Source organism: Hemitrygon akajei, chromosome 3, assembly GCF_048418815.1.
Source record: "Hemitrygon akajei chromosome 3, sHemAka1.3, whole genome shotgun sequence".
NCBI lineage: Eukaryota > Metazoa > Chordata > Chondrichthyes > Myliobatiformes > Dasyatidae > Hemitrygon > Hemitrygon akajei.
Window position 1 is genome coordinate 139,074,081 of NC_133126.1, and position 27,705 is coordinate 139,101,785.

A 27,705-nucleotide genomic window follows, 5' to 3' on the forward strand; every position below is an offset into this window, starting at 1 on the left:
TTAGGGCATCTTCTTCTTGGACATTTACCAATTTAAGGATGAAACATCAGATATTGACTCAGGTAACAAGATACATGTAGTCTTACTACACAACCATCCTGACTCGTAAGCTGACCTAGTCCAAAAGCATTATCAGAGTAGTCTTGACCCAAAACTACCACATCATGGCAGCTGGTCGCATCAAGCCAAGGTCAAATGGCCAAAGTTCTACTTCCTCTTATCCAAGGTAGAAAGAGCAAAGCAAAAGATTTGATCATCTTAACCAACACCAGCTGACTGCAAAGGTTTCAAACAAAGCCCACTCTTATTATTCCAGGGTAATGTTCAACATTTATCATTATTTTGTTTTGCAGTCAGACATGAACATAGTGTTAAGTGAAAAACAAAATAACTTATCCATCAAAATAAAAGTATCCACCAAGAAGCAGTTTTTTACATAAATAGCTACAAAACTTTCCTAATCTATGTTGTACTAATTTTCCGCCTATATTCAACTTTACTAAAACATTACTTCATTAGAATTCCCATAACAGCAGGTTGATTACATATACTGAACAAAGCCTTAGAAGTGTACTTTGGATATTGACAGATGTCTTGTATTCATGTTCGTTAATGAATTACTTCTAAAGTGAGGTATCCAGGACATTTTAGTCCATGGTAACCAATGTTCTTGTCAATGAATAGGACCCAATTGCTGCTACTTAACTCACCCACCCATTACAGCTATTAGTCACAAAAAGAAAAGTTCAACTATATCACGTACAGCTTGTTAAGCTTTATGATAATTTTGAACATACATCATTAATCATATTTATATTACTCTGCAACAGGTTACTTCAGTGCTGAGTAGATTATGGGCAAATAGCACTGAAGATAAGCAAATCACCTATGTTGTAGTTAGCGGAAAAAGAAATGAGATAACCCTAATTCTACTAAATGGATGGAAGCCATTTTCTCTCTCAAATTACAAATTTCACTTCCAACACGCTAATAGATGCTCTAATTATATCAGCCTGTTTTGATACATTTATATATAGAAGATAAACAAATAACTTGCTAGTTGTGAGCACAAACTAGCCAAGTCAGCACACAAAACACAAATTTGGCACATTTTAATGGTTTAAAAGTCTTTTTGCTTACAGTACTTTTCTGAGAACTGGCCTCACAAAAAGAATGAAATACTAAGGATACAAAGTTTTCACTCACTGTATACCAGTTCAATGGCGGATTCAGCCAAGATGTACTTTGAAATTGATGTTATATATAAAAACTGTATACAAATGAAGTGTGGTAAATGGTCTTGAATGTATTTTTTTATTAATTGATTCAAAATTAGGTATTCACAGGTAGAAGATAGGAGTAAAAGTGGTTACTTTTGAAAAATAATTTTAACTGTATTAATGAAACTTCAGATTGCAAAAAGCAAAAAGGGCCACTTTTCAACATAATTGTATAAGGGCTAAGAGTGTTGTACAAACAAGCCTGAAGGCTTTGTGTGTCAATGCGAGGAGCATTCGTAACAAGGTGGATGAATTGAATGTGCAGATAGTTATTAATGAATATGATATAGTTGGGATCACAGAGACATGGCTCCAGGGTGACCAAGGATGGGAGCTCAACATCCAGGAATATTCAATATTCAGGAGGGATAGACAGGAAAGAAAAGGAGGTGGGGTAGCATTGCTGGTTAGAGAGGAGATTAACGCAATAGAAAGGAAGGACATTAGCCTGGAGGGTGTGGAATTGATATGGGGAGAGCTGCATAACACTAAGGGGCATAAAACGCTGGTGGGAGTTGTGTACAGGCTACCTAACAGTAGTAGAGGTTGGGGATGGCATTAAACAGGAAATTAAAAATGCGTGCAATAAAGGAACAGTAGTTATAATGGGTGACTTCAATCTACATATAGATTGGGTGAACAAAATTGGTAAGGGTGCTGAGGAAGAGGATTTCTTGGAATGTATGCGGGATGGTTTTCTGAACCAACATGTCGAGGAACCAACTAGAGAGCAGGCGATTCTAGATTGGGTATTGAGCAATGAGGAAGGGTTAGTTAGCAATCTTGTCGTGCGAGGCCCCTTGGGATGAAGAGTGACATAGTTAATTCAGAAACAAAGGTTCTGAACTTAAAGAAGGGTAACTTTGAAGGTATGAGACGTGAATTAGCTAAGATAGACTGGCAAATGATACTTTAAGGGTTGACGGTGGATATGCAATGGCAAGCATTTAAAAATCGTATGGATGAATTACAACAATTGTTCATCCCAGTTTGGCAAAAGAATAAACCAGGGAAGGTAGTGCACCCGTGGCTGACAAGGCAAATTAGGGATAGTATCAAGTCCAAAGAAGAAACATATAAATTAGCAAAAAAAAAGCGGCACACCTGAGGACTGGGAGAAATTCAGAGACCAGCAGAGGAGGACAAAGGGCTTAATTAGGAAAGGGAAAAAAGATTATGAGAGAAAGCTGGCAGGGAACATAAAAACTGACTGTAAAAGCTTTTATAGATACGTGAAAGGAAAAAGATTGGTCAAGACAAATGTAGGTCCTTTACAGTCAGAAACAGGTGAATTGATCATAGGGAACAAAGACATGGCAGACCAATTAAATAACTACTTTGGTTCTGTCTTCACTAAGGAGGACAGAAGTAATCTTCCGGAAATAGTAAGGGACCGAGGGTCTAGTGAGATGGAGGAACTGAGGGAAATACATGTCAGTAGGGAAGTGGTGTTAGGTAAATTGAAGGGATTAAAGGCAGATAAATCCCCAGGGCCAGATGGTCTGCATCCCAGAGTGCTTAAGGAAGTAGCCCAAGAAATAGTGGATGCATTAGTGATAATTTTTCAAAACTCCTTAGATTCTGGATTAGTTCCTGAGGATTGGAGGGGGGAATTATAGACCGGTGAGTCTGACATCAGTGGTGGGGAAAATGCTAGAGTCGGTTATCAAAGATATGATAACAGCACATTTGGAAAGAGGTGAAATCATCGGACAAAGTCAGCATGGATTTGTGAAAGGAAAATCATGTCTGACGAATCTTATAGAATTTTTTGAAAATGTAACTAGTAGAGTGGATAGGGGAGAGCCAGTGGATGTGGTATATTTAGATTTTCAAAAGGCTTTTGACAAGGTCCCACACAGGAGATTAGTGTGCAAACTTAAAGCACACTGTATTGGGGGTATGGTATTGATGTGGATAGAGAATTGGTTGGCAGACAGGAAGCAAAGAGTGGGAGTAAACGGGACCTTTTCAGAATGGCAGGCAGTGACTAGTGGGGTACTGCCAGGCTCAGTGCTGGGACTCCAGTTGTTTACAATACATATTAATGATTTAGATGAGGAAATTAAATGCAGCATCTCCAAGTTTGCAGATGACACAAAGCTGGGCGGCGGTGTTAGCTGTGAGGAGGAATCTAAGAGGATGCAGGGTGACTTGGATAGGTTAGGTGAGTGGGCAAATTCATGACAGATGCAATTTAATGTGGATAAATGTGAGGTTATCCACTTTGGTTGCAAGAACAGGAAAACAGATTATTATCTGAATGGTGGCCGATTAGGAAAAGGAGAGGTGCAACGAGACCTGGGTGTCATTGTACACCAGTCATTGAAGGTGGGCATGCAGGTACAGCAGGCAGTGAAAAAGGCAAATGGTATGTTGGCATTCATAGCAAAAGGATTTGAGTACAGGAGCAGGGAGGTTCTACTGCAGTTGTACAAGGCCTTGGTGAGACCGCACCTAGAGTATTGTGTGCAGTTTTTGTCCCCTAATCTGAGGAAAGACATTCTTGCCATAGAGGGAGTACAAAGAAGGTTCACCAGATTGATTCCTGGGATGGCAGGACTTTCATATGAAGAAAGACTGGATCGACTAGGCTTATACTCACTAGAATTTAGAAGATTGAGGGGGGATCTTATTGAAACATATAAAATTCTAAAGGGATTGGACAGGCTAGATGCAGGAAGATTGTTTCCAATGTTGGGGAAGTCCAGAATGAGGGGTCACAGATTAAGGATAAAGGGGAAGCCTTTTAGGATGAGGAAAAACTTTTTCACACAGAGAGTGGTGAATCTGGAATTCTCTGCCACAGGAAACAGTTGAGTCCGGTTCATTGGCTAGATTTAAGAGGGAGTTAGATATGGCCCTTGTGGCTAAAGGGATCAGGGGGTATGGAGAGAAAGCAGGTACAGGGTTCTGAGTTGGATGATCAGCCATGATCATACTGAATGGCGGTGCAGGCTCTAAGGGCCGAATAGCCTACTCCTGCACCTATTTTCTATGTTTCTATGTTTCTATCCATTAGTTAGTGCCAGTTGAAAAAAAAAATGCCTTGTTACCAAAATCAGAGTGGCAACGTCTTTTTAAAACTTAAAGCTGATATACCGAATTTCCTCAATTTCCCTGCTTAATCCCTACTCCAAAGCTTTCTGAAAGTATTAGTATTACAACCCCTATTATTTACTTATAATAAAGCACAATGAACTTAAGCCTTCAAATATTCCACACCCCCAATATTTGTTATTGGTTTGTTCTTCAAAACCCTTTCCATATCTAACTTCATTTGTCTGATACTAGGTTTGCTCTGCTTGGTCTTCATCTAAGAGCAACATGCAAACACATAGTGCAGTCAGTATCTATGGAAATGAATAAACAATTGAAGTTTTGGGGAGAGACCCTTCTACAAGACTAGAAAGGAAGGGGGAAGATACCAGAATAAATAGGTGAGGGGAAGGCAAGGAGGTAAAGCCAGGTGGGTGAGAAAGGTAAAGTGCTGGAGAAGAAAGATCTGATAGGAGAGCAGAGAGGACCACAGGACAGAAAGAAGAAAGACGGGCATCAGGGGGAGGTGATAGGCAGCTGAAGAAAAGAGATAAGAGGCTAGAGTGGGGAATAGAAGAGGAGGGGAGGGGAGGAGGGGAAAATTGATGCTCATGCCATCAGACTGGAGGCTACCTAGACGGAATATAAAGTGTTAGTTCTTCGCCCTAAGAATGGCCTCCTGATAACAGAAGACAAGGCAATGGACCAACATGTCGGAACAGGAATGGGGGCAGGAAGCAGGGATTAAAATTGTTGGCCTCACAGAATTTCTTCTTCCGCAGATGGAGTAGATGTGGTTGACAAAGCTGCTTCTCAATTTATGTCGGGTCTCTCCAATGTAGAAGAGGTTGATTTGGGAGCAGCAGATAAAATAAGTGATCAACACACAGACTTGCAGCTGAAATGTTGCCTCACCTGGAAGAACTGTCTGGGAGCTGAATGGATGTAAGGGACGAGGTGAATGTGCAGGTGTAGCATTTCTGTTGCTTGCAGGTATACGTGCCAGGAGGGAGGGATGAATGGGCCGGGTGGAAGTTGGGGCGAAGTAGATGAAATTGATTAACCTCATGCTCCCCAACTCTTCCTGTGTTACAGTGACAAATGACAAAGTGCTGCTTCATGCACCCATGCTGAGCTTGTCAATTTCATTAACTTTGTGTCCAGCTTCCACCCTGCATTTAAGTTCACTTGGTCCTTTTCTGACACCTCCCCCCCCCCCCCCCCCCCTTTCAGAATCTCAGTCTCCATCTCTGGAGACAAAATGTCTACTGACGTCTTTTATAAACCTTCCGATTCCCATGGCTATCTTGACTGTAACTCCTCCCATCCTGCCTCCAGTAAAAATGCTATTCCCTTTTCTCCTTTCCTTCATTTCTGTCACATCTGTTCCCAGGGCGAGGCTTTCCTTACCAGGACATCAAAGAATGGGGTTTCCTTTGCTCAACCATTGATGCTGCCCTCACCTGGATGTCCTCTATTTCCCATACATCTGCACTCACCACATCTTCCTGCTGCCTTAACAGAGATAGAGTTCTTCTTTGTCCTCACCTACCAGCCCAAGAGCCTCAGCAACCAACACATTATTCTACACAACTCCCACCATCTTTAATGGGATCCTATGGCCAAGCACATCTTTACCTCCACTCCACTCTCTGCTTTACACTGCGATCACACTTGGTGATTTCCTTGTTCCTCCCCACCAATCTCCCTCTTGGCACATATCCCTGTAAGCAACACAAAATGCTACACTTGCCCATTCACCTCTCCCTCATCTCCATTCAGGGCCTCAAACAATCCTTCCAGCTGAGGCAACGCTTCATCTGTGAATCCATTAGGTTGTCAATTGTATCTGGTGCTCCTGAGGCAGTCTACTCTACATTTTTGAGACCCAGCATAAATTCTACTTCTGTTCCATCTACCAAATGCGGAATTCCACAAAGGAATTTTAATTCCCATCTCAATTCCCATTCTGACATGTTAGTCCATGGCCCCCTCTTTTATCATCCTCTCAGGCTGGAGGAGCAACTCTTTATATTTATATTATATTTATATTTTTCCCTCGTCTTCAATTCCCTACTCTAGCCTCCTAGCTCTTCTCCTCACTTGCCTATCATCTCTCTGTGGAGCCCCTCCTCCTTCCTTTTCTCCCATTGTCCATTTTCTTCTATCAGATTCCTTCTTCTCTAGCCCCTTACCTTTTCCACTGTCCTGGCTTATAGTTGAGACCACAATTTTTCAAAGCCTGTTAAATAACAAAAGTATCAAAACAAGTACTACAAAAACTCTCCATGAATGCATTAGCAGAGGATTTCACGATAAAAGTCTTCCTAAATAACAATATCTAATTTTACTGCTTACCTGGATGGTGCGACACCTATCAGATTTGGACCAAGCCCTCTGAAGAGAGACCGGGGACCTTCTTTTTCTAGAATCATCCTACAAGAAGTTAAGTTGCACAGTTCAGAAACTGATTATTCATCTGAAAAGGTACATTTGTGGATAATACAAAATATGTTCCATCAGAACAGAAACCAACTTATCACAGAGGATGGCTATTTGCTATAATTAATTCATTAAGTTTTGCAAGCTTTAAGAGTCTGAGAAAACCTATGCTAATTATGATTACTGCACTGCCTTTATCTGAGGTCAACGTAGATGGGGAAAGTTTAGCGGATGAAGTGTATCACGGAAACGGATATGGGCATTTAATCAGTGTGCAAAACAGAACAAATTGTGCAAATACAAAATAAATAATAAATCAATAAATAAATATCGAGAACATGAGATGAAGAGTCCTTGAAATGGAGTCCATATGTTGTGGGAACATTTCAATGATGGACAAGTGAAGTTGAGTGAAGTCAACTTCACTCAACTTTGGTTCAGAAGCCAAATGATTGAGGGTTAATAACTGTTCCTAGACCTGGTGGTGTGTCATCAGGCTCCTGTACCTTCTTGACGGCAGCAGCGAAGAGAGGACATGACCTGGGTGGTGAGGTTCCTGATGATGGATGCTGCTCTCCTGCGATAACACTCCATGTAGATGTGCTCAATGTGGGGAGGGCTTTACCTGTGATGAATTGGCTACATCTGCTACTTTTTATAGGATTTTCAGTTCAAGGCCATTGGTGTTTCCATATCAAACTGTGATGCAACCTTTCAATATACTCTCCACTACCCATCCACAACAGTCAAAGTTTTAGATGTCATGCTGAATCTTTGCAGACTCCTAAGTAGAGGCACTGTCATGCTTTCTTCGTAAATGCAATTATATGCTGGGCCCAGGTCAGGACCTCTGAAATGAAAACAATGAGTAATTTAAAGTTTCTGTCCTGCTGCTCAGCAGACAGCATCTGCTGTGGACCTACTGCTCTGGTAGACCTATGTCACTTTTCAGGCAGGAATTGATATGTTTCATCACCAACCTCTCAAAACACTTCATCACTGTGGATGCAAGTGGTACTGGCTGAGGCAGGTTACCAAGTTCTTCTTGGGTACTGGTATAACTGAAGCCTGCTTAAAGCAGGTGGGTATCTCAGACTGCTGAAGTGCGAAGTTAAAGATCTCAGTGAACACTTCAGCTAGTTGATCACCATAGGTCTTGGCCAGGTACTCCATCCGGGCTGGCTGCTTTCATGGATTCATCCTCCTGACGGCTGTTCATACATCAGCTTCAGAAACTGAAATCATAGGACCATCAAGGGCTGTGGGAGTTCCTGCTGGTTCCTCCCTAGTTTGATAGTGAAAGTGAACACAGAAGGCATTTGGCTCATATGAAAACAAAGCCCTGTTGCACCTACGTCATTTGATTTTACTTTATAAAAGGTGGTAGCATTCAAGCCCTGCCACAACTGTTGAGCATCCTTCAATTTTAATCCACAACTGCCATTTCACCCATGAGATGACTTTCTGTAGATCATACCTGGACCTCATGCAATTTACTTGGTCAGTAGACTTAAATGCCTTTAATCTGGTCCTCAGCATATTACAGATTTCATGGTTCATCTAGGGCTTCTGGTTAGGGAAGACTCCGAATTATTTTGTGGGGATACACTCATCTAGAAGTGTTTTTAATAAAGCCTGCGATGACCATGGAGTTATCATTCAGATCCACTGGTAAGTCCACCAACTCCAAGCAATCCCATAACTGTTCTTCTGACAGCAGTGGGCCAGGAATTTCTTCAAACAAGCTAGTTGAAGTCCCAGACTCTGATTTGAAATGTGCCAAGATGAATGGTTTCTTTTCTGGACATGGCATCATGCAGTATCTCAAGTGCTTGATTATAGTCAGCAGCTGGTGGTATGTAAACTATCAGGATTGTGGAGAATTCCCTAGGTAAATGGAACTTACGTGATTTGATCGTTAGATGTTCGTGGTCAGGGGACCACGAGTTTGACAAAACTACCACATTGGAGCACCACTGAGAATTTATCATGAAACACACACCTCCAATTAACTGTAGATTTTAAACTTTTATTTAAAAAGTTGTTGATCGACTATTCTGGAAAAAAAAACACAGGCATGCATAATTTAACCAGAAAAAAAATCAAATCAGATTTTGGCAGATTCCATCTCACTTTGTTTACAGACATTTTTAATCTCTCCCTCTCCCAGTGTAGAGTGCCCTCCTGCTTCAAATTATCCACCATTGTCCCTGTACCAAAAAAGACCAAGGTAATATGCCTGAATGACTGGTGTCCTGTCGCACTCACCTCAATAATAAGCAAATGCTTTGAGAGGGCTGGTCAAGGATTACATCTGCAGTTTGCTACCACCTGCAGTGGACCCCCTACAATTCACCTACTGACACAACTGATCGACAGATGACGCAATAGCCACTGCTCTACATACCGTCCTTACACATCTGGAGAAGGATGCTTATGTGAGAATGCTGTTCTTGGACTACAGTTAGCATTTAACACCATAGTTTCATCCAGGCTCGACAAGAAGCTCAGAGACCTCGGCCTTGACCCTGCCTTGTGCAGCTGGATCCTGGACTTCTTGTCAGATCACCAGCAGGTTGTAAGAGTGGGCTCCCTCACCTCCAGCCCTCTGACTCTCAACACCGGAGCCCCTCACGGCTGCGTGCTGAGTTCCCCCCCTTACCTCTTGTATACCCATGACTGTGACGCCACCCACAGCTCCAATTTGCTAATTAAATTTGACAATGACACTACATTGATAGGGCTTCTCAAACAATAACAAGGTGGCCTACAGGGAAGAAGTCATTTCTCTGACACAGTGGTGTCAAGAAAACAACCTCTCCCTCAATGTTGCAAAAACAAAGGAGCTGGTTGTGGGTTACTGAGGAATGGAGACGGGCTGGCCCCTATTGACATTAGTGGATCAGGGGTTAAGAGGGTAAACAGCTTCAATTTCCTCAGCATCCACATCATCGAGGACTTCACGTGGTCTGTGCACACCAGCTGTGTGGTGAAAAAGGCACAACAGCACCTCTTTCATCTCAGACGGTTGAGGAAGTTTGGTATGGGCCCCCAAATCCTAAGAACTTTCTACAGGGGCACAATTGAGAGCACTCTGACTGGCTGCATCACTGCCTGGTATGGGAACTGTACCTCCCTTATTCACAGGACTTTGCAGAGTGTGGTGCAGACAGCCCAGCACATCTGTAGTTGTGAACTTACCATGATTTAGAACATTTACAAGGACAGGTGTGTTAAAAGGGCCTGTAGGATCACTGGGAACCCAAGCCATCCCAACCACAATCTATTCCAGTTGCTGCCACCCGGGAAGCGGTACCACAGTATAAAAGCCAGGACCAACAGGCTCCAGGACAGCTTCTTCCACCAGGCCATCAGACTGATGAACTCACGTTGATTTGAGTGTACGCTATATTACATTTACTGTTCTATTTATGAGAAATTATTATAAATTACTATGATTGTGCATTTAGATGGCGATGTAAAGAAAAGATTTTTACTCATGTATATGAAGGATGTAAGAAATAAAGTCAACTCAATTCAATTCAACTTAATTGCATACTAATCTTTGGTTTGCTTTGATTAAATACATGTTGTTCTGATCCTATTTTATCTCTAGGTGAAGATAATTCTCAGATGCAGTGTCAAATACTACCCATCTGAGCTTTTGTACCAGGAGTACCTCAGAAAGCACTGACCTGGGTCTGCTTGGGTTGTTGTTAGGCTATGTTCCCTCTAAGGGGGGGGGGGGGGTGTGTGTGTGTGTGTGTGCGCGCATGCGCGCGCACACACATACACAAGCAAACGAAATTAATGTGCGCACAAAAGGTTAGTTACCTAAAATAATGTAGTAATTAATAATTATACTTATTGAAAGTAATGTTATACTAAATGTTTCTGTTAACTAGTTAGTCGGTTTTTCAAATACCACAATGCACATCACTAACTTAGGTCACCTCACCTTTCCAGTTTTGGTTTGTACAGCTGCATCACGGCAGCAGCCATCTTTGGCGGACAGTGTTCATATCGTAAACTTCGCATTTGGCGATGATTGTTAATGCCTTATGTCTAAAATATAATGATTTTCCAGCTGGAAATACTGTAATAGTTAGACAGTTTAATGATTTCAAATTTTCAGTGCAAGAAAAAATTAAATCCAAACTGATTTCAAACTTTGCTCAAATGGTGGCATTTGTACTTCAAAATGAACAGTTTTGCAACCTTGCACAGTTGATGGACATTGAGGGAACCTTTCTTGGCGTCTAGTGCAGACTGTGAGCGAGGTTTTAGCCTAATGAATCAACCCAAAAACAAGCTGAGAAACCGTTTAGGTGAATGTCATTTGGATATCTTAATGAGAATCAAAAGCTATCCATTGGATGGAAGTTCTATTAATCTAGATAAGAGTTTACAAAGAATGGGTAAATGCCAAAGACAGGAGAGAGAAAAAATAACTGAGTGACTTAAATATGTATGTTATTTTGTTGTTATTCTGTGCAGTTTTATGTCAAAATATTTTGTAAACCTACATAAACTGTGCCATGTGTGTATTCAGTGCGCACATACTTTTGTCACAGGAAACAAATTTGCACAACATAAGATTTTTGTGCACACTGACTACTAAAAATTAGAGGGAACATTGTGCCCAATAGTACTACAGGAGACTCTACCCACAAGAATTCTACATCTTCCGATCCTATGTCACCTCTTTCTAAGGATTTGATTTCATTTTTTACCAACAGAGCCACACAACCCCCTCTACCTAACCTTTTGATACAACATGTATCAACGGATGTTAAGCTCCAAACTATATTCTTCTTTCAGCCATGACTCAGTGATGCTCACAACTTCATACCTGCCAATTTCTAACTGCACTACAAGACCTACATTATTCCGTAAAATGCATGTAAAACACTCAATCCTGTAACCAAAAGCCTTAACAATTTTGTCGTCCTCCTACACTGCAACTGATCCCACTGACTGCAATTTTGCTATCATCAGCCTGTCCTTCCTGATAGTCTCACTACACATTACCTCTGCTTGTAAACCAACAGCCCTATCCACTGCCAAATTATTTTAAATCCTCCCTAATATCTCTAGCAAACTTACCCACAAGAATACTGGTTTCCCTTGGGTTACTCGTCCCTTTTGTACAGGCATACCTTCCACAGAAAAGATCCCAATGATGCAGAAATCTGAGCCCCTGTCCCATGCACCAGTTCCTCAGCCACACATTCATCTGCCAAATGCTCCCATTATTATCCTCACTTGTACATGGCACAGGCAGCAATCTAGAGATTGCTACTTATATGGTCCTTCCTTTCAACTTTCTACCTAGCTTCTAAACTCTCTCTTCAGGACCTCCTTTGCTACCCATGTCAAAGATGCCAATATGTACCAAGACTTCTGTCTGCTCACCCTCCCCCGTGGACTGATCCAAGATGCCGTCACACCTGTGAGGCAACATACTGTCTTGGTGTCTCTTTCATTCACAGAATTTCATGTCCACTCCTCTAACTCTGGAATCCCTACCACTACTATAGCCCTCTTTCCTCTTGTCCCTACAGCACCAACTCAGTGCTAGAGCCCCAGCTGCTCTGATGGGGGTCTCTGGCAGTGACATTTTCGTTAATCATTACCACAGTAACTTCTGTTTAAAATTTCACTGTAAACTTTGGTTTTAACATGTGGCTCATATGACCTACTTGTGACTGGTAAGTTTTGTTTTGAACAGCATAGACATATTTGAATTGAATTGACTTTATTACTTACATCCTTTGTATACATGAGTAAAAATCTTTGTTACGTCTCCATCTAAATGTGCAATATGCAATTTATAATAAACAGGACAGTCAATTAGCATAGAAATACAATTGTATCAATGTGAATTAATCAGTCTGATGGCCTGGTGGAAGATGATTTCCCAGAGCCTATTGGTTTTGGCTTTTATGTTGCAGTACCGTTTCCCAGATGGTAGCAGCTACAACAGTTTGTGGTTGGGGTGACTTGAGTCCCCAATGATCCTTTGGGCCCTTTTCACACACCTTTCACTGTAAATGTCCTGAACAGTGGGAGTACACATCTACAGATGCACCGGACTGTCCGCATTACTCTCTGCAGAGTCCAGCAACTGAGCTATTCTACATGTATAATTTTATAGTTCTTTGATTCAGGTCAACAAAAAACGGAAAGGTGATGGTGATCACGATAGGGGTAAGACATGGGAATGTCCTAAGGGGTATGTTTTTGTTTGCAGACAGCCTGGCCACTGGGCCAAAGCAACTTTGATAAGTTTCTGCTTCCACCAACACCAGCACCATAGACTATGTAGTTTACTTTAAGTAACCCATTTCTCAATGGTACTTAAGATCCTGTACTATTTTGATTGCCTGTTGTAAAATGTTACCTGGTGGAAGTCTGTATGTTATTTTCTTCGGTTTTTCCAAAGCTACCTTCCCTCCTGTTCTGCTCAACCTGAACAAAAGTCTGCACCCTTGCAGCTGGTGCTGCTGTAAGCACTTACACTGAATTTTGTTATGCAGATGACAATGGACAATTGTGGGCTATGACCAACTACATCAGTTTTTCACCTCTTCGGAAATCTGATAAAACACTGAATTAACGACCAACATTTTCCTACTTTTCAGTTACTTACAACAATTATTGTAAAAAAAATTCTGCAGCTCAAACTAATGGGAATCATGAAATAGCAAGAGGGAACAAAAGAGCTGACACCTTATGTAAGGCAACGCAGAGCATATATTTATGGCCATGTAGTACTCCAGTGTGATCAAGTTGCCAATACTTCCTAAATTCTTTAATGAACTAGTACAATTACAGCATGATGCATCAGTAGCTGAACAGATAGCCTAAAGCACACTATGTGCAAGACTACAACGATGATGGGTATAATTGAAAATGAGAGATTTTCAACCTTAGCAAGCAAAATATCAGTAACTGTATGATTTGCCAGAGACAACCCTGAAAGACATTCCCCGTATTTGCGCTGTTGGGCCCTCCCCTAGGAGGTTATTTGTGCATCTCCAATGGACTTTATGCAGTTACCTAAATGTATGGGTTGTGATTATGTTCTTGCTATTGTGTATGTTATCTCCATGGGTCGAAGCTTATCAAACTCATAGAAATGATGTTGTAACTTAGTAAATCCCTGATTACCAGATCTTATTGCCAGGTTTGAGATCCTTGAGAAAATCTCAAGTGATAACCGATAAAAGAACTGCCTGGAAGGATAGTCTGTGCATCTGTTTTGTGGTGAACTACCTCATGACACTAACACTCCTGTTGGAATCAACTTTTTTTTTTAAAAAAAGATACTGTTAATAAGATATAATTTTAAAGAAACTCATGTATTTTTCACACTCACTGGTAGAAAGCAGCATAGTAGCTAAACTAACAGTTTATCACCTTTCTCATTTTTCATTAGTTAAGTATTAGCACATTACCCACCTGACGTAATTGTTTTATTTTATGTAGCCTATTAACTAATTTATTTTGAAGGAATTTTCTTTAACTTATCTACAGATGGTGACAAGAGGGAGTACAGGAGAACAGAGTAGTGTCGCAGCAACAACCTGGCACTCAACATCAGTAAGATGAAAGAGCTGATTGTGGACTTCAGGAAGGGTAAGATGAAGGAACACATACCAATCCTCAGAGGAATCAGAAGTGGACAGAGTGAGCAGCTTCAAGTTCCTGGGTGTCAAGATCTCTGAGGACCTAACTTGGTCCCAACATATCGATGCAGTTATAAAGAAAGCAAGACAACTACTATACTTCATTAGGACTTTGAAGAGATTTGGTATGTCTACAAATACATTAAAAAACTTCTAAGATGTACCATGGAGAGCATTCTGACAGGCTGCATCACTGTCTGGTATGGGGGGGTGGGGGGGGGCTTCTAAACAGGACTGAAAAAAGTTGCAGAGGGTTGTAAATTTAGTTGGCTCCATCTTGGGTACTAGCCTACAAAGTACCCAGGACATCTTCAAGGAGTGGTGTCTCAGAAAGGCAGCGTCCATTATTAAGGACCTACAGCACCCACGGCATGCCCTTTTCTCACTTACACCCGTTAGCATTAATTCCCTTCTTAGCATTGTTTCTCAGCTCTTTAGTTTGCTTAGCATTTGTATGTTTGTACTCTAAAACAAACTTAAATCTTGAATTAAAAGTGCTTGTCATTTTTGACTCCCAAAAGAACCCTAAGGATCAAAAACTAAACAGAGATCGAACACTCCTAACACTATCTTAGTTATGAATATGCGCTGTATACTAAACAGTCAAGTTGTTGGGTGTGCTCCAGGCGTTTTATACATTCAGAAGGTGGCTGCCAGTATGTTTATGCCCTGAATCATAGTGAGTTAAATTCTGTTTTACTTTAATAACTAAACTAGAACTGTAAAGAGGGCACAGGTCTGTACTGCCCATAGGAATAAATCTTGCTAATGCAACTGTCGGTATCAACCAACATACCGCGATTGCATAACTCTGCCCCCCCCACACTGAAGCTCCTTCATGAGATTATGGGTGAATTATGCTACTGTAACCATCAAGGGACTGAACCAGACTTAGTAACACTACGAGCAATTTCTAAACTACTGGTGACCCTCCAAATCCTGTAAGTAATGATCTTTCAAGAATCACCAGATCCTGCAGTGGCTCCAGAGGTCTGGAAAATTACAAACGTCCTCTACTCTTTAAGAATGGAGGGAGGTAGAGGAAAGGAAATTATAGGCCATTTGGCTTGACATCAGTGGTTAAGATGTCCATCATTACGGAACAAGTTTTGGGATACTTGGGAGCACATGATAAAACAAGCCAAAGTCAGCATAGTTTCCTGAAGGGGAAATCTTGCCTTACAGATCTGTTGGAATTATTTGAGGAAATAACATGCAAGATAGCCAAAGGTGAGTCAAGAGATTTTGTTTATGTGAATTTTCAGGCGGCTTTTAACAAGGTGCCACTCAAGATAAGAGCCCACGGAACCACAAGAAAGATCCTAGAATGGATAGAAGATAGACTGACTGGCAAGAGGCAAAGAATGGGTATAAAGGGGGCCTTTTCTGGTTGGCTGCCAGTGAGTAGCAGTATTCCACAGGGTTTGGTGTTGGGGAGATTTCTTTTTAGGTTATATGTCAATGCTTTGGATGACGGAATTGATGGTTTTGAGGCCAAGTTTGCGGACAATACGAAGATAGGTGGAAGGGCAAGTAATGTTGAGGAAGCACGGAGTCTCCAGGACTTGGATAGATTGGGAGAATGGGCAAAGTGGTGGCAGATGGAATATAGTTTAGGGAAGTATATGGTCATGCACATTGGCAGACATAATAAAAGTGTAAGCTATTTTCTAAACCAGTAGAAAATATATTTAAAAAATCAAATGTGCAAAAGGACCTGGGAGTCCTCGTGTAGGATTCCCCAAAAGTTAACTTGCAGATGAGCCAGTGGTAAGGAAGGTAAATGCAATGTTAACAGTCATTTCAACAGGACTAGAATATAAGAGCAAGGATGTAATGCTAAGACTTCATAAGGCATTGGTCATACCACACTTTTAAGTATTGCAAGCAGTTTTTGGCCTCTTATCTAAGAAATGATGTGCTGGCATTGGAGAGGGTCCAGAGAAGGTTCACAACAATGATTCTGGAAATGAAAGGATTAACGTGTGTGGAGTGTTTGATAGCTCGGGCCTGTAATCACTGGAGTTTAGAAGAGTGAGGCGTGTGGCCAAGTGGTTAAGGCATCAGTCTAGTGACCTGAAGGTCGCTAGTTCAAGCCTTAGCTGAGGCTGCGTGTGTCCTTGAGCAAGGCACTTAACCACACATTGCTGTAAACCACATGACCAAGATGATGGCGCGACGCAGTTTGCATCGGCCACTCCGGAGCTGATATCTGTTATTTGTTAAGCAGGGTGCCGTGCACAATCCTAACTGGGTAGACGTGGGAGCACGGAGGAACATCTGGAAATCTCCAGGAGGGCCTTCTTCATTGCTGCTGCTGTTGTGAGGTCTGGGTCTCTGCTGAGTAGAACAGACCCCCAGTCCTCAGGGTCGCGTTGCTGGTGGCGAGGGCGTCGTAGTGCGCTCAGCAGAGGATGGTGCTCAGAGAGGCTGTGCCGGAGGGGATGGTTAGAGGCTCGGAGGTTCGACAGACCCGGAGTCCGCTGCGATCGCGGCGCTTTGACCGTGTGCTGCGTCTGCGAGGCCGAGTCCGGCCATGGAAGTCCATAGCGGGGGTATTCCCTTCTGCCACCTGCGTGGGATGACGAGTCTATCGGGACCTTGAGGACTTGTGGAAACCGTGTGGTGGTTTCTTTCGAACTTATAGTCTTTTATCATCTTTGGACTATTTTCACTGTGCCCGTGGTCTGTTTTTTTTAAATCAATTATGGCATATATGTCAAACTCAAGGCCCGCGGGCCAAATCCGGCCCGCGGTGGAATTATCTTTGGCCCGCGAGATAATATCTAATTACTATTAAAGCTGGCCCCAGTAATCGAAGCGCGTATGATATGGCTAATGCTGAGTTTATTCAGGTACCAGGTTTTCAGGGTTTTTAGTGTTTATTTGGCAGTCTTCTTCATAAGAAACGGAATTTGTAAAGTGAAACACTTTGTAGTTATAGCAGAGACTGAGACACATGAGAGCAGGCTGAAAAAACGGAGGCAACGAAAGCTGCGTTCGCACGCGTCCGACTGATCCGGCCCGCATGAATCTGCATTTTGCTCAATCCGGCCCATGACCTAAAATGAGTTTGACACCCCTGAATTACGGTATTGTCTGTGCTGTTGTAACTATATGTTAACTATATGTAACTATGTGGTTTTGGTAGGTCTTGTAGCTTTAGTTTTTGGTTTGTTGGGTGGTAGAGTTGGTTTCTTGACTTGGTGTGTCTGGGTAGTCTTGTTTTGTCTGGTGGATTTGGAGCTCCTTTCCGGGGACACGCTAAGATGGTAGTGCAATATTAATACGCAGCAGCCTCTCCGGACTCTGGATTTGGGGATTACCAAACGTTACGTGGATTTTCTGGTGTAGTCTGTTTTGTTGTGTGCTTTTGTGATATCATTCTGGAGAACGTTGTCTCATTTTTTTTAAAACTGCATTGCATTTGTGGTTTCTAAATGATAATAAACTGAAACTGAACTGAACTTTGCAACGACACCGGTGCCAAGCTCTACGAGTCCTAATGCCCTTCCCTTGGACAACATCGGTGGCGTGGAGAGGGGAGACTTGCAGCATGGCCAACTGCAAGTTTTCCATACAACCTTTCCCAGGCCTCAGTCATCATTGAAAATCAATGGACAGCCGAAGAAGAATGACCTCACTGAAAGATCCTTCTTAGAATGATTTGTTAGTTTTTGGTCCATTTGGATAGCTGCCTGGTATACATATCCTGGGTATACAGAGTACTTGTGGATGGTTCTTTCTCCCTCCTTTATTTAAGGCAAGTGGTGCATGAAATGTATGCTCCGCTCACTCATTTAACAAAGCAATGTTTGTAATTTCCGTAACATGGGGAACATGAATATTTGGTCAAATGTTTGCAAATAAATGATTAATATACTTATTCACAGTCAGTGCTTTATGTCACACTTGCTGGACCTGCAAACCTGATTCGACATTACAAATGGCAGCATGGCTCTTTGCTTCTTTGAATAGAGTTTCAACAGGTTTCTCGCCACAGACGCACACCTGGGCAAACAACGTCACAATTAACAATTCCTCTTTGACTCACTCACTTCCACCAATCCAAAGGTGTAGTGAGAGGATCCTGCATGCCATCTTCCAGGTGAGAGACATGAAAACAGTTATTTTCCAGCCCTAATCAGAACCATTCTATTCCTCTTTTTCTGGTTCACTACTGACTCAAATGATCTGGGTACTACATTTCTATATAGTTGACTTGTACATAGAAGTCAAATCATTTATCATCTTTACACCCAATTTCAACCCTGCTCTCACATTCACATAGTCCAAAGTCAAGATTCTTCCCTTTCTTGACGGGCAATGGATTAGTGCCCAATGTTGATTTTAAGCCCACATAGTTCCTCAATTGACATGATAACATAGCAATGTATTGTTCCATCTCCACCAACCATATTCTTCTCACGGCATCTTTCCATAAAAAAGACACATAGTGCAACATCCGCTTTTTCACCTTTTCTCTGCCCACTAAAGAGCCAGACACTACTATCGGATGAAAGAAAGGTGACAACTTTGCAGAACAGAGTTTACAAATTCCATTTACCTATCCCTTAAATTCTCCATCCCACTGGGACCTGTCTAAACTTTTATACTATCCTAATATATAATTATAGGAAACACCTATAATTCACTTTTATGTCACGGAAACTGCAATCCAAAATCTTGTACGGCCATTTCTTTCCAACGTGGCCAGCTCTAATGGAAGTCTATTGGCCTAAACCTTTAACTTTTACATTTGAGGCACAATGAACAGCCACTGATTCAAAAAAGGGAACATCAATTCACTTTCCATAGAAGCACCTTAACCTGCAAGTAATTCCTGCATTTTCTGTTTTTATGTCTCCTCTCTTTATTCAGTTTTGAATTCTAATTCCCTTACCAACTTTTACAAGATCGTATGTCATTAATAACACAAATATGGGATTGATATTTTCAGATGGAAGTCATATAATTGATGCTCAAATTATAAAAAGATACAGTCTTGCCTGGAACTTGTAATCTTACAAGAAGACATTGAAACTCCCAAGCTTGAGTAGGGTTGTGCTTTCCATACGACTTTTTCCCACAAATTAAATGCTCACTGCATCTAGAAGTCCTCCTATCTACAGTTATAGGCACTTTGTCTGGATGATCATTAGGCTTTTCCTCTTATAATTATCATTAAAGAGAAAATTAGAAAATTTATTGGGTGCTCCATTGTTTTTCCAACTGATTTCCAACAATTCTTCTGCTCTGCAACCCTCTCTTCTACTCACTGCATCTTTTACTTCCATCAGAGAAGCATGCAGAGAAGAGGCCTTTGTGCAAACAGCACCTTCAGTAAAAGAATCTATTTGCTGGGATGTCACTGGATTGAGGATCATGCTGAAAGAAATAGTGTCTCCCAGTGGAGTGAAAAATCTGCCCAAAATTTTAAGGCATAAATGGTAGGTATATGAGGAACTATAGGTGTAAGAAATTTTCGTTAATGATTTATTTTGATTACCACTGATTCCAAATAGAAAATGGAATAATGATCAGATTGGATCCCAAAACTGAAAGTCTGCCAGCTGGTGGGTTTATATGCACAGCAATCCGGTATGAATAACAGACTTTTTAAGAATGATGTTAGTTGGTGAAGGTCAGATAGGAAGATGTCTTTGAGAGACTTAACATACCTTAAACTCATCTCATAGATGCAAACAGTATTCACAAATGCTAGACAAGAAATGAGGCACCATTATCACCTGCTTCAGCTAAACTATGGATTCTTGTGAAATCAATTTTGCTGGGAGATACAATAAAATGCATTTCTTTGCTGAACACATCAGTGCATAAAAATGCAAAGGTAAGGCTTGTAACATATTATTCATTAGTGAAATAAAAATAGAAGCGAACCAGATTTGAAAAAGGGTCTCATGAATTCCCGGCATATACAACGAATAAACTCTTCTTAGGCTTTCCAGCTGGAAACCAGATTTGTTAACTCCTGACTGCCAAGACTCTCACTGGAAGATGAATTTGGTTAGGGGATTATACTCGGGTAAAATGCTGGCTGAGATTATTTAGGTTTGTAACTGGAACATGCCCACTTTGATTAAAGTATCAGAAAGCATCCATTATAGTTGTAACTGATTATTTAATTTAAACTTCAAATCAGTACAAGCTAAAAGGTGCCCTGAAGCTGGATTCCCATCTTGGAAACGTCCAATACTTACTTTAAACAATGCAGAGGACCAGGTGAAACACGAGCCACCCGACCCACACGGGCTCCATTTATTGCGCTGAGATGAACTTCTGGGATATAGAATGTAACAGATGATGATTGCAGTCTAGTTTTCACCACTTCCAGAGGACACGTTAAAATGGCTCCAACTGTACCCCCGCAGCTGCCAAAAGAGAGAGAAAAAAAAAAGTTACAGTACTGTGAAGGCTTAGGCATGCTAGATTTATCATATGAATTTTGTTTCAAACGTTCATTTTTGTTTTCTGCATTAGTGTTCCAGTAAAAGAGAGCAAACTTTAGAATTCCAAATATTAATTCCCCCCCCCAAAAAATGTTATAGAATAATTTTTGTATTTTGTTAAAGGAAGTAACAAATTGAGTAATGGACCACTTTTCAAATAAAAAACACTTAATTACTTTGTAGGTATACAGCACAGTGCATAATTAAACAAAGATAACAAATAGGATGCCAATGATCAATAACTTAAAGAGCTGAACGACTAAACCGATCAACTGAAACAGAAATGTGTGTAGAAGGAATCAAAATGGGTGAAGGACAATCAAACTAAAAGGTGAGGGTGTAGCAGATGTGACAGTTTAACCTTCATATCAATTTTTACACCACGACTAGAGTGCTATTTCAGTTTATTTTTAAAAGTTTTTGTTTTTTCATGCTTTACAATTTTCCCTGTTTCTTGGACTCTTCTGTGAAATAAGGAGTATGTGATTCACAAATAAAAATTCTCAATTAAGTTGACTGAAATCTATGCTTGTAATGCTCATTTGTGTGAGGGCTGAATACTTTTTCAAGGCACTATATCAGTGCCTTTATGATGCTGACGTAAAACAGGGAAATCCTACTGTCAACTCTTGGATTTTAATAGTTTTCCACTGTAAACTTTGCAGAGATATGCAGCAACACCCAGATTAATCAAACAGCCTACTCCTGGACTCTGGCTGGACATGTACCAGAAAGATTAAATCAAAGAGTTGTCTAAATAAAAAAGTTCATATGCTGAATTTAGCATAATCAGTTTCATGAAAGATTCTTACTTATAAGATTATTTGGAATCACCTTTGTTTTCAGCAGTTGCCTAAGGTAAAAGGCAAAACTTGCTTGCATTCCAGTTTTGTAGCTTCTGGAGGTGATTAATGAGAGGAATATCAGAACTCAACTCTTCTACAGATGGGGATGGAAGTAGGTGACAGGGTAATGCAGTGATATGAGATGCGTTTTTGCGTGCTCCCAATGCATGGCAAAAGTTATCCATCCCATTCCAAATATTCTTCTGATAAAGGCCCAATGGATCCAAGAAGCAGTAGAATGCTACATTTTTTCAAGGATACTTTGCGCAGATCCCTGAATCATTTTCAAGGAATAGAAAGGAGTCTGGAATGTTTTGGAATATAAAATAGGAATGACTGATGTTAGATTTTAGGCAGACCACGCCATTTACAACTAAGTATAACTAGGTTCTGAATACTGTCAATGTTGGCAAAGGAGAGGAACATCTAATGTCATCTGCAGAACAAAATGTCTCATGCAAATGTTAAAAAAAGTTTGCCTATGCATCATCCACATAAAAGTCGAAGGGCATAATGTTATCTGCCCCGTTATTTTTAGCAGAAACAGCAGTGTTTTCTCCTGCAGAGGCACTGATTCCTAAGATTATGCAGCACAAAAACAGGCCTAGCTCATTTGTGCCAGCCAAGTTGTCTACTTGAGCTTGTTGCATTTTCCTGTGTTTGGTCAACATCACTCTATCTATATACGTATCTGTCTAAATGTCATCTTAATGTTGTATTGGATGCCAACCTCCTACTTCTCTGGCAGCTCATTTCATATATCAACCTCCTGTGTGAAAAAGTTGCCCCATGGACATCTCTAAAATATTTTCCCTCTCAAGTTAAACCTACAGCCTCTACATAAGGTTTAGAAAATTTGGCGTTGATTTCAATTTGTTTTTTTAAAAACTATTTAAAACATGATTAATGGTTTAGTATTGAATATCACTCAAATTTGACACATTTCCAAAACACATTATTTCACTAAAACTGTTTCATTTAGGCCAGATCAATTGAATTTCCCTTCCCTTTTCTTTAAAATTTTTTATTTTCCCAATATCCTCCCCTTAAAAAGGTTTTGACTTGAAACGTCCACTGTCCATTTCACTCCAAAAATGCTGCCTTTTGTGAACTTCAGCATTTTATGAGCATGTTATTCAAGGTTTCCAGCATCTGCCGGTGATTGTGATCCCTTTCATGCCTCCTCCCATGAAACACAGATAGCTAGAATGCACAGAAAAAAGCGCTACAGCTTACTCTGATAATATCACTAGGGTAGGATTGCTCGAGGATAGAAGAGGAAATGTGCCTAGAGTCAGAGGTGGTAGGGGAAATCCTTAATGAATACTTTGCTTCAATAATCACCAGTGAGAGAGACCTTCACATTTGTGAGGTCAGTGTATAAAACAGGTTGATTGGTATGTTAGAACACATTGATGTCAAGAAAGGACGTGCTAGAACTTTTGAAAAATATCTGGATAGGTTATACCCCAGACCACCATGGGGAGCAAGGGAAGAGGATTTCTGCATCTTTGGCAATGATCTTTGCATCCCCCCCAGGCCATAGGAGTATAGCAGATGATCGGAGGGTGGCAAATGTTATTCCTTTGTTCAAGAAAGGGAGTAGATATAACTCTGGGAATTACCAACCAGCATGTCTTATTTCAATGGTGGGCAAATCATTCCAGTGGAAAGGCAGGTTTGTAAGTTTGCATATGACACCTTGGCTGGTGGAGCTGTGGACAGTGTAGAGGTTATTTGAAATTATAACAGAACATTGACAGGATGCAGTGATAGGCTGAGAAGTGGCACTTGGAGTTCAATCCTGAGAAATGCGAAGTGATTCAAGGTTATTGGTAGGAATTTTAGCAGTGTGATGGAAGAGGGATCTTGGCATTCAGGTCCACAAATCCCTCAAAGTTGCCACTCAAGCTGATAGGCTTGTTAAGAAGGCATACATTGTACTGGCCTTCATTAGTCAGGGGATCAGAGTTCAAGAGCTGCAAAGTAAATGTTGCAGTCCATAAAATCCTGGTTAGACCACACTTAGAATATTGTGTACAGTTCTGGTCTCATTTTAAGAAAGATATGGAAGCTTTAGAAAGAGGGTGCAGAGGAAATTTACCAGGATGCTATTTGATTTAGAGAGCATGTCTTATGAGGACAGGTTGAGCAAGCTAGGGGTTTCCCCTTTGCAGCAAAGTAGGATGAGAGGTGACTTGATAGAGGTGTACAAGACAGTTGAGTAGATAGCTTGAGACATTTTCCCAAGGTGAAAATGGCTAAAAAGAAAGGGCATAACATTGAGATGATTGGAAGAAAGTATGGGGAGGGATGTCAGAAACAAGTTTTCTTTTTTTTTTAAAAAAAGTGCTGGGTGTGTGGAATGTGCTGCCAGGAGCAGTGGTAGAGGCAGATACAGTAGGGACATTTAAGAAACTCTTAGATAGGGTCATGAATAAAAGAAAATTGGAAGGAGAGAAGGATTCGATTGATCTTAGAATAGGCTGAACATCATGGGCCGAAGGGCCTGTACTGCACTGTTATCTTCTATGGTTACTAGTATAGTATATACCCCAATGTCTAGAGCAGTCTTTCTCAACTTTCATGCCCTGGAGGAAACCTTGAAATAATTTTCAGGTCTCAGGGGACCTCTGTATAAAAATTATTATGTCTACAGATCACAGTACGTTAGCGTGATCGGTAAGTTGAAGATATAGCAATCCAAAAGTAATTGCCAATGCTGTTTTGAGTAGAGAATGAATTTTTAAGCCAACCTTTCTTTCTTGAAAACAGGTAGCTCAGCTTACCTTTCTTGAAATAAATCTTTTCCTTTCACAAATTTGGAAAAACTCATAAGGCAAACATAATAAATTTCTGTTAAATAACTGGCTTAAGCGAAAATGGGAATTAATCTTTCTAAAGGTAGGCTTGGTAGATTTAATTGAAATAAAGATTGCAAAATAATTTTAATTAATGCTATTTACAGCATGAAAATTTATTGACAATGTTAAATAGTAAAGTTACTAAAAATCATAAGCCAAAGCAATACAAATGAAAATACAGCCCAAGACACAATTTTATACAAAACTTTGAAAAAAACATTTCCTTACAAAATGTAATGGTCAGGCTGAAATATAGGCCTAGCATTTGAAACCTGTGTTTGTTTTTTTTACTGCACAAATACTCATTTTTGGATCAAACTTGAGATAAGCACACACAGATTTCACTTTCAACTGAAATGAGATGATCTTTATCCTTGCTCTTGATGCTTGTTAAACAAGAAAAAGCTTGCTCACATACGCAAGAAGTTGAAAACTACGGCAAAATGTTACTTGCTTTCCTATGAATGACAGGATACTCTTCATTCACAGAAATTTAGAACCTGTCTCCTCAGTAAATCTCATCTTGAAGGCATTATCAGACTACAGCTCACAAAGTTCTTCTTCTCCTCCTCTCAAAGTCAAGTTCTCAGGCAGAGCAGAAGATTCAGAGAAAGGGTCCCACGCCCACACAGATACGAATTGAAAGGGAGGAACAACTACTGTTCAATGCTGTTCTGCAGTTCTTCCAGGTAGCTTTCAGTAAGACTCAAGACTTTCTGGTCCTTCTTCACTCTCAAGCCCAAACAACAGTGGAAACATTTCAAGATTTCCTTTTGCAACATGATTTTTTCAAAGATTCAGTTTACTTTTAAATCCAAGGATTTTGTCACTTGAAGTCAAAACATTTTGTCCAGGGCCTTACAGAGACTAGTTCAACTGGTTCACATGATGAAAAATGTCTGCTAAGTAGGTTAGTTTCTGCAGCTATTCTTCATCTTCAATGAAGAGGGGACTCTATAGTTAGGGGGTCAGACAGGTGATTCAGTGGACGCAGGAAAGAAACGCGGATGGTAGTTTACCCACTAACATGCGAAGGTGAACAGCCAGAGGTCTTGGTACATATTGGTACTAATGACATAGGTAGGAAAAGGGAGGAGGTCCTGAAAACAGACTACAGGAAGTTAGGAAGGAAGTTGAGAAGCAGGACCTCAAAAGGTAGTAATCTCGGGATTACTGCCTGTGCCACGCATGCAGTGCCATGAGAATAAATGCATGGCTGAGGGATTGGAGCAGGGGGCAAGGGATTCAGATTTCAGGATCATTGGGACCTCTTTTGGGACAGGCGTGACCTGTAGAAAAAGGATGGGTTGCACTTGAATCCAAAGGGGACCAATATCTTGGCAGGGAGGTTTGCTAAGGCTATTGGAGAGAGTTTAAACTAGAATTGCTGGACTGAAACCAAACTGAAGAAACTGCAGAATTGGCTCACAAATAGAGAAAGTTTGGAGACAGTGCAGGACGAAGATAGGCAGGTAATAGAGAAGGGATACACTCAGATTGATGGTTGGAGATGTGTCTATTTTAAACGCAAGAAACATCATGAACAACGCAGTTGAGTTTAGAGCGTAAATCAGCACTTGGAGCTATGGTGTTGTTGCCATTACGAAGACTTGGATGGCTCAGGGGCAGGAACGGTCACTTAGAGTGCCAGGCTTTAGATGTTTCAGAAAGGATAGGGAGGAAGGCAAAAGAAGTGGGGGCAAGGCACTGCTGATCAGCTTTAGTGTCATGGCTGCAGAAAAGGAGGAAGTCATGGAGGGATTGTCTACTGAGTCTCTGTGGGTGGAAGTTAGAAACAGGAAGGGTCAATAACTCTACTGGGTGCTTTTAAAAAAAAAATAGACCACCCAATAGTATCAGGGATGTCGAGGAGCAGAGAGGGAGACAGATTCTGGAAAGGTGTGACAATAGCAGGGTTGTCATGGTGGGAGATTTTAATTTCCTAAATATTGATTGGCATCTCCCTAAAGCAAGGGGTTAAGATGGAGTGGAGTTTGTTAGGCGTGTTCAGGAAGGTTTCCTGAAACAACATGTAGATAAGCCTACAAGAGAAGAGGCTATACTTGATCTGATATTGGGAAATAAACCTAGTCAGGTGTCGGGTCTCTCAGTGGGAGAGCATTTTGGGGATAGTGATCCATATTCTATCTCCTTTATCACAGCATTGGAGAGGGATAGGAACAGACAAATTAGGAAAGCATTTAATTGAAGGGGAAATGTGAAGTCATCAGGCAGGAACTTGGAAGCATAAGTTGAGAACAGGGAAATGTACAGCAGAAATGTGACCAATGTTCAGGGGATATTTACATGGCATTCTGCAGAGATATGTTCCAATGATACAGGAAAAGGACAGTAAAGTACAGGAACTGTGGTGTACAAAGGCTGTTGAAAATCTAGTCAAGAAGAAAAGCTTACAAAAGGTTCCAAAAACTAGGTAATGATAGATCTAAAAGGTTATAAAGGTAGCAGGATGGAGCTTAAGAAAAATATGTATTTAAACGAAATACATAACAAATTAGAGCACAAATTATCAATACCACTATACAGTATAGATGAATTCCGTTTACACTGCTGGGTTGTTTTGATTGACTGTAATTCAACAAAATTAGTGTAAACAATGGACTGCCTTCATACAATGCTATCAATGATTGCTTCCTCCAAATCTTCATTTTCATTGTAACATTCAAGATGATTGTCATACCTCCATATTCTTTGTGGTTCTTAACTTGTAGTCAAACCATTTCATAGTGTCTCTCCTGGCTGTTTCTGGCATCTCTAAGGCTGAAAGGTTGAAACTAAAGCGAGCAAAATAGTTCTGAATTGTCTTACTGTTTATTTCTCACCATCAGTGACAAAAATCACTGCATTATGAACATAATCACTTGCAAATGACAGTATTTAAAAGCTGTTTGCTCTAAGCATGGTGCAGTGTCACCCAAGTCCACGCATCTGAAGCTAGTTAAAAACTGTCTGGCAACAGGTTCCTACCCAAATTAACTAGCACAGTGCCCCCCAAATAAACGGAGGGAATCCCAGCTATCTTCTCAATTTGTTTTGTTCTTTAAGAGTTGTCC

At 40.8% G+C, this 27,705-nt stretch overlaps 1 protein-coding gene across 1 annotated transcript in view; it reads right to left on the reverse strand.

Annotated features, from left to right (window-relative positions):
- The window catches only part of slc25a36a (solute carrier family 25 member 36a), a 70,373-nt gene that overhangs the window by 20,772 nt on the left and 21,896 nt on the right, over positions 1–27,705 (reverse strand). Inside the window, exons 2-3 of the mRNA XM_073040929.1 lie at positions 20,674–20,844; positions 6,678–6,755 (exon numbers count right to left, since the gene is read on the reverse strand). Of these exons, the coding sequence (XP_072897030.1) occupies positions 6,678–6,755; positions 20,674–20,844 (249 nt within the window). The remainder of the gene's footprint in view (positions 1–6,677; positions 6,756–20,673; positions 20,845–27,705) is intronic.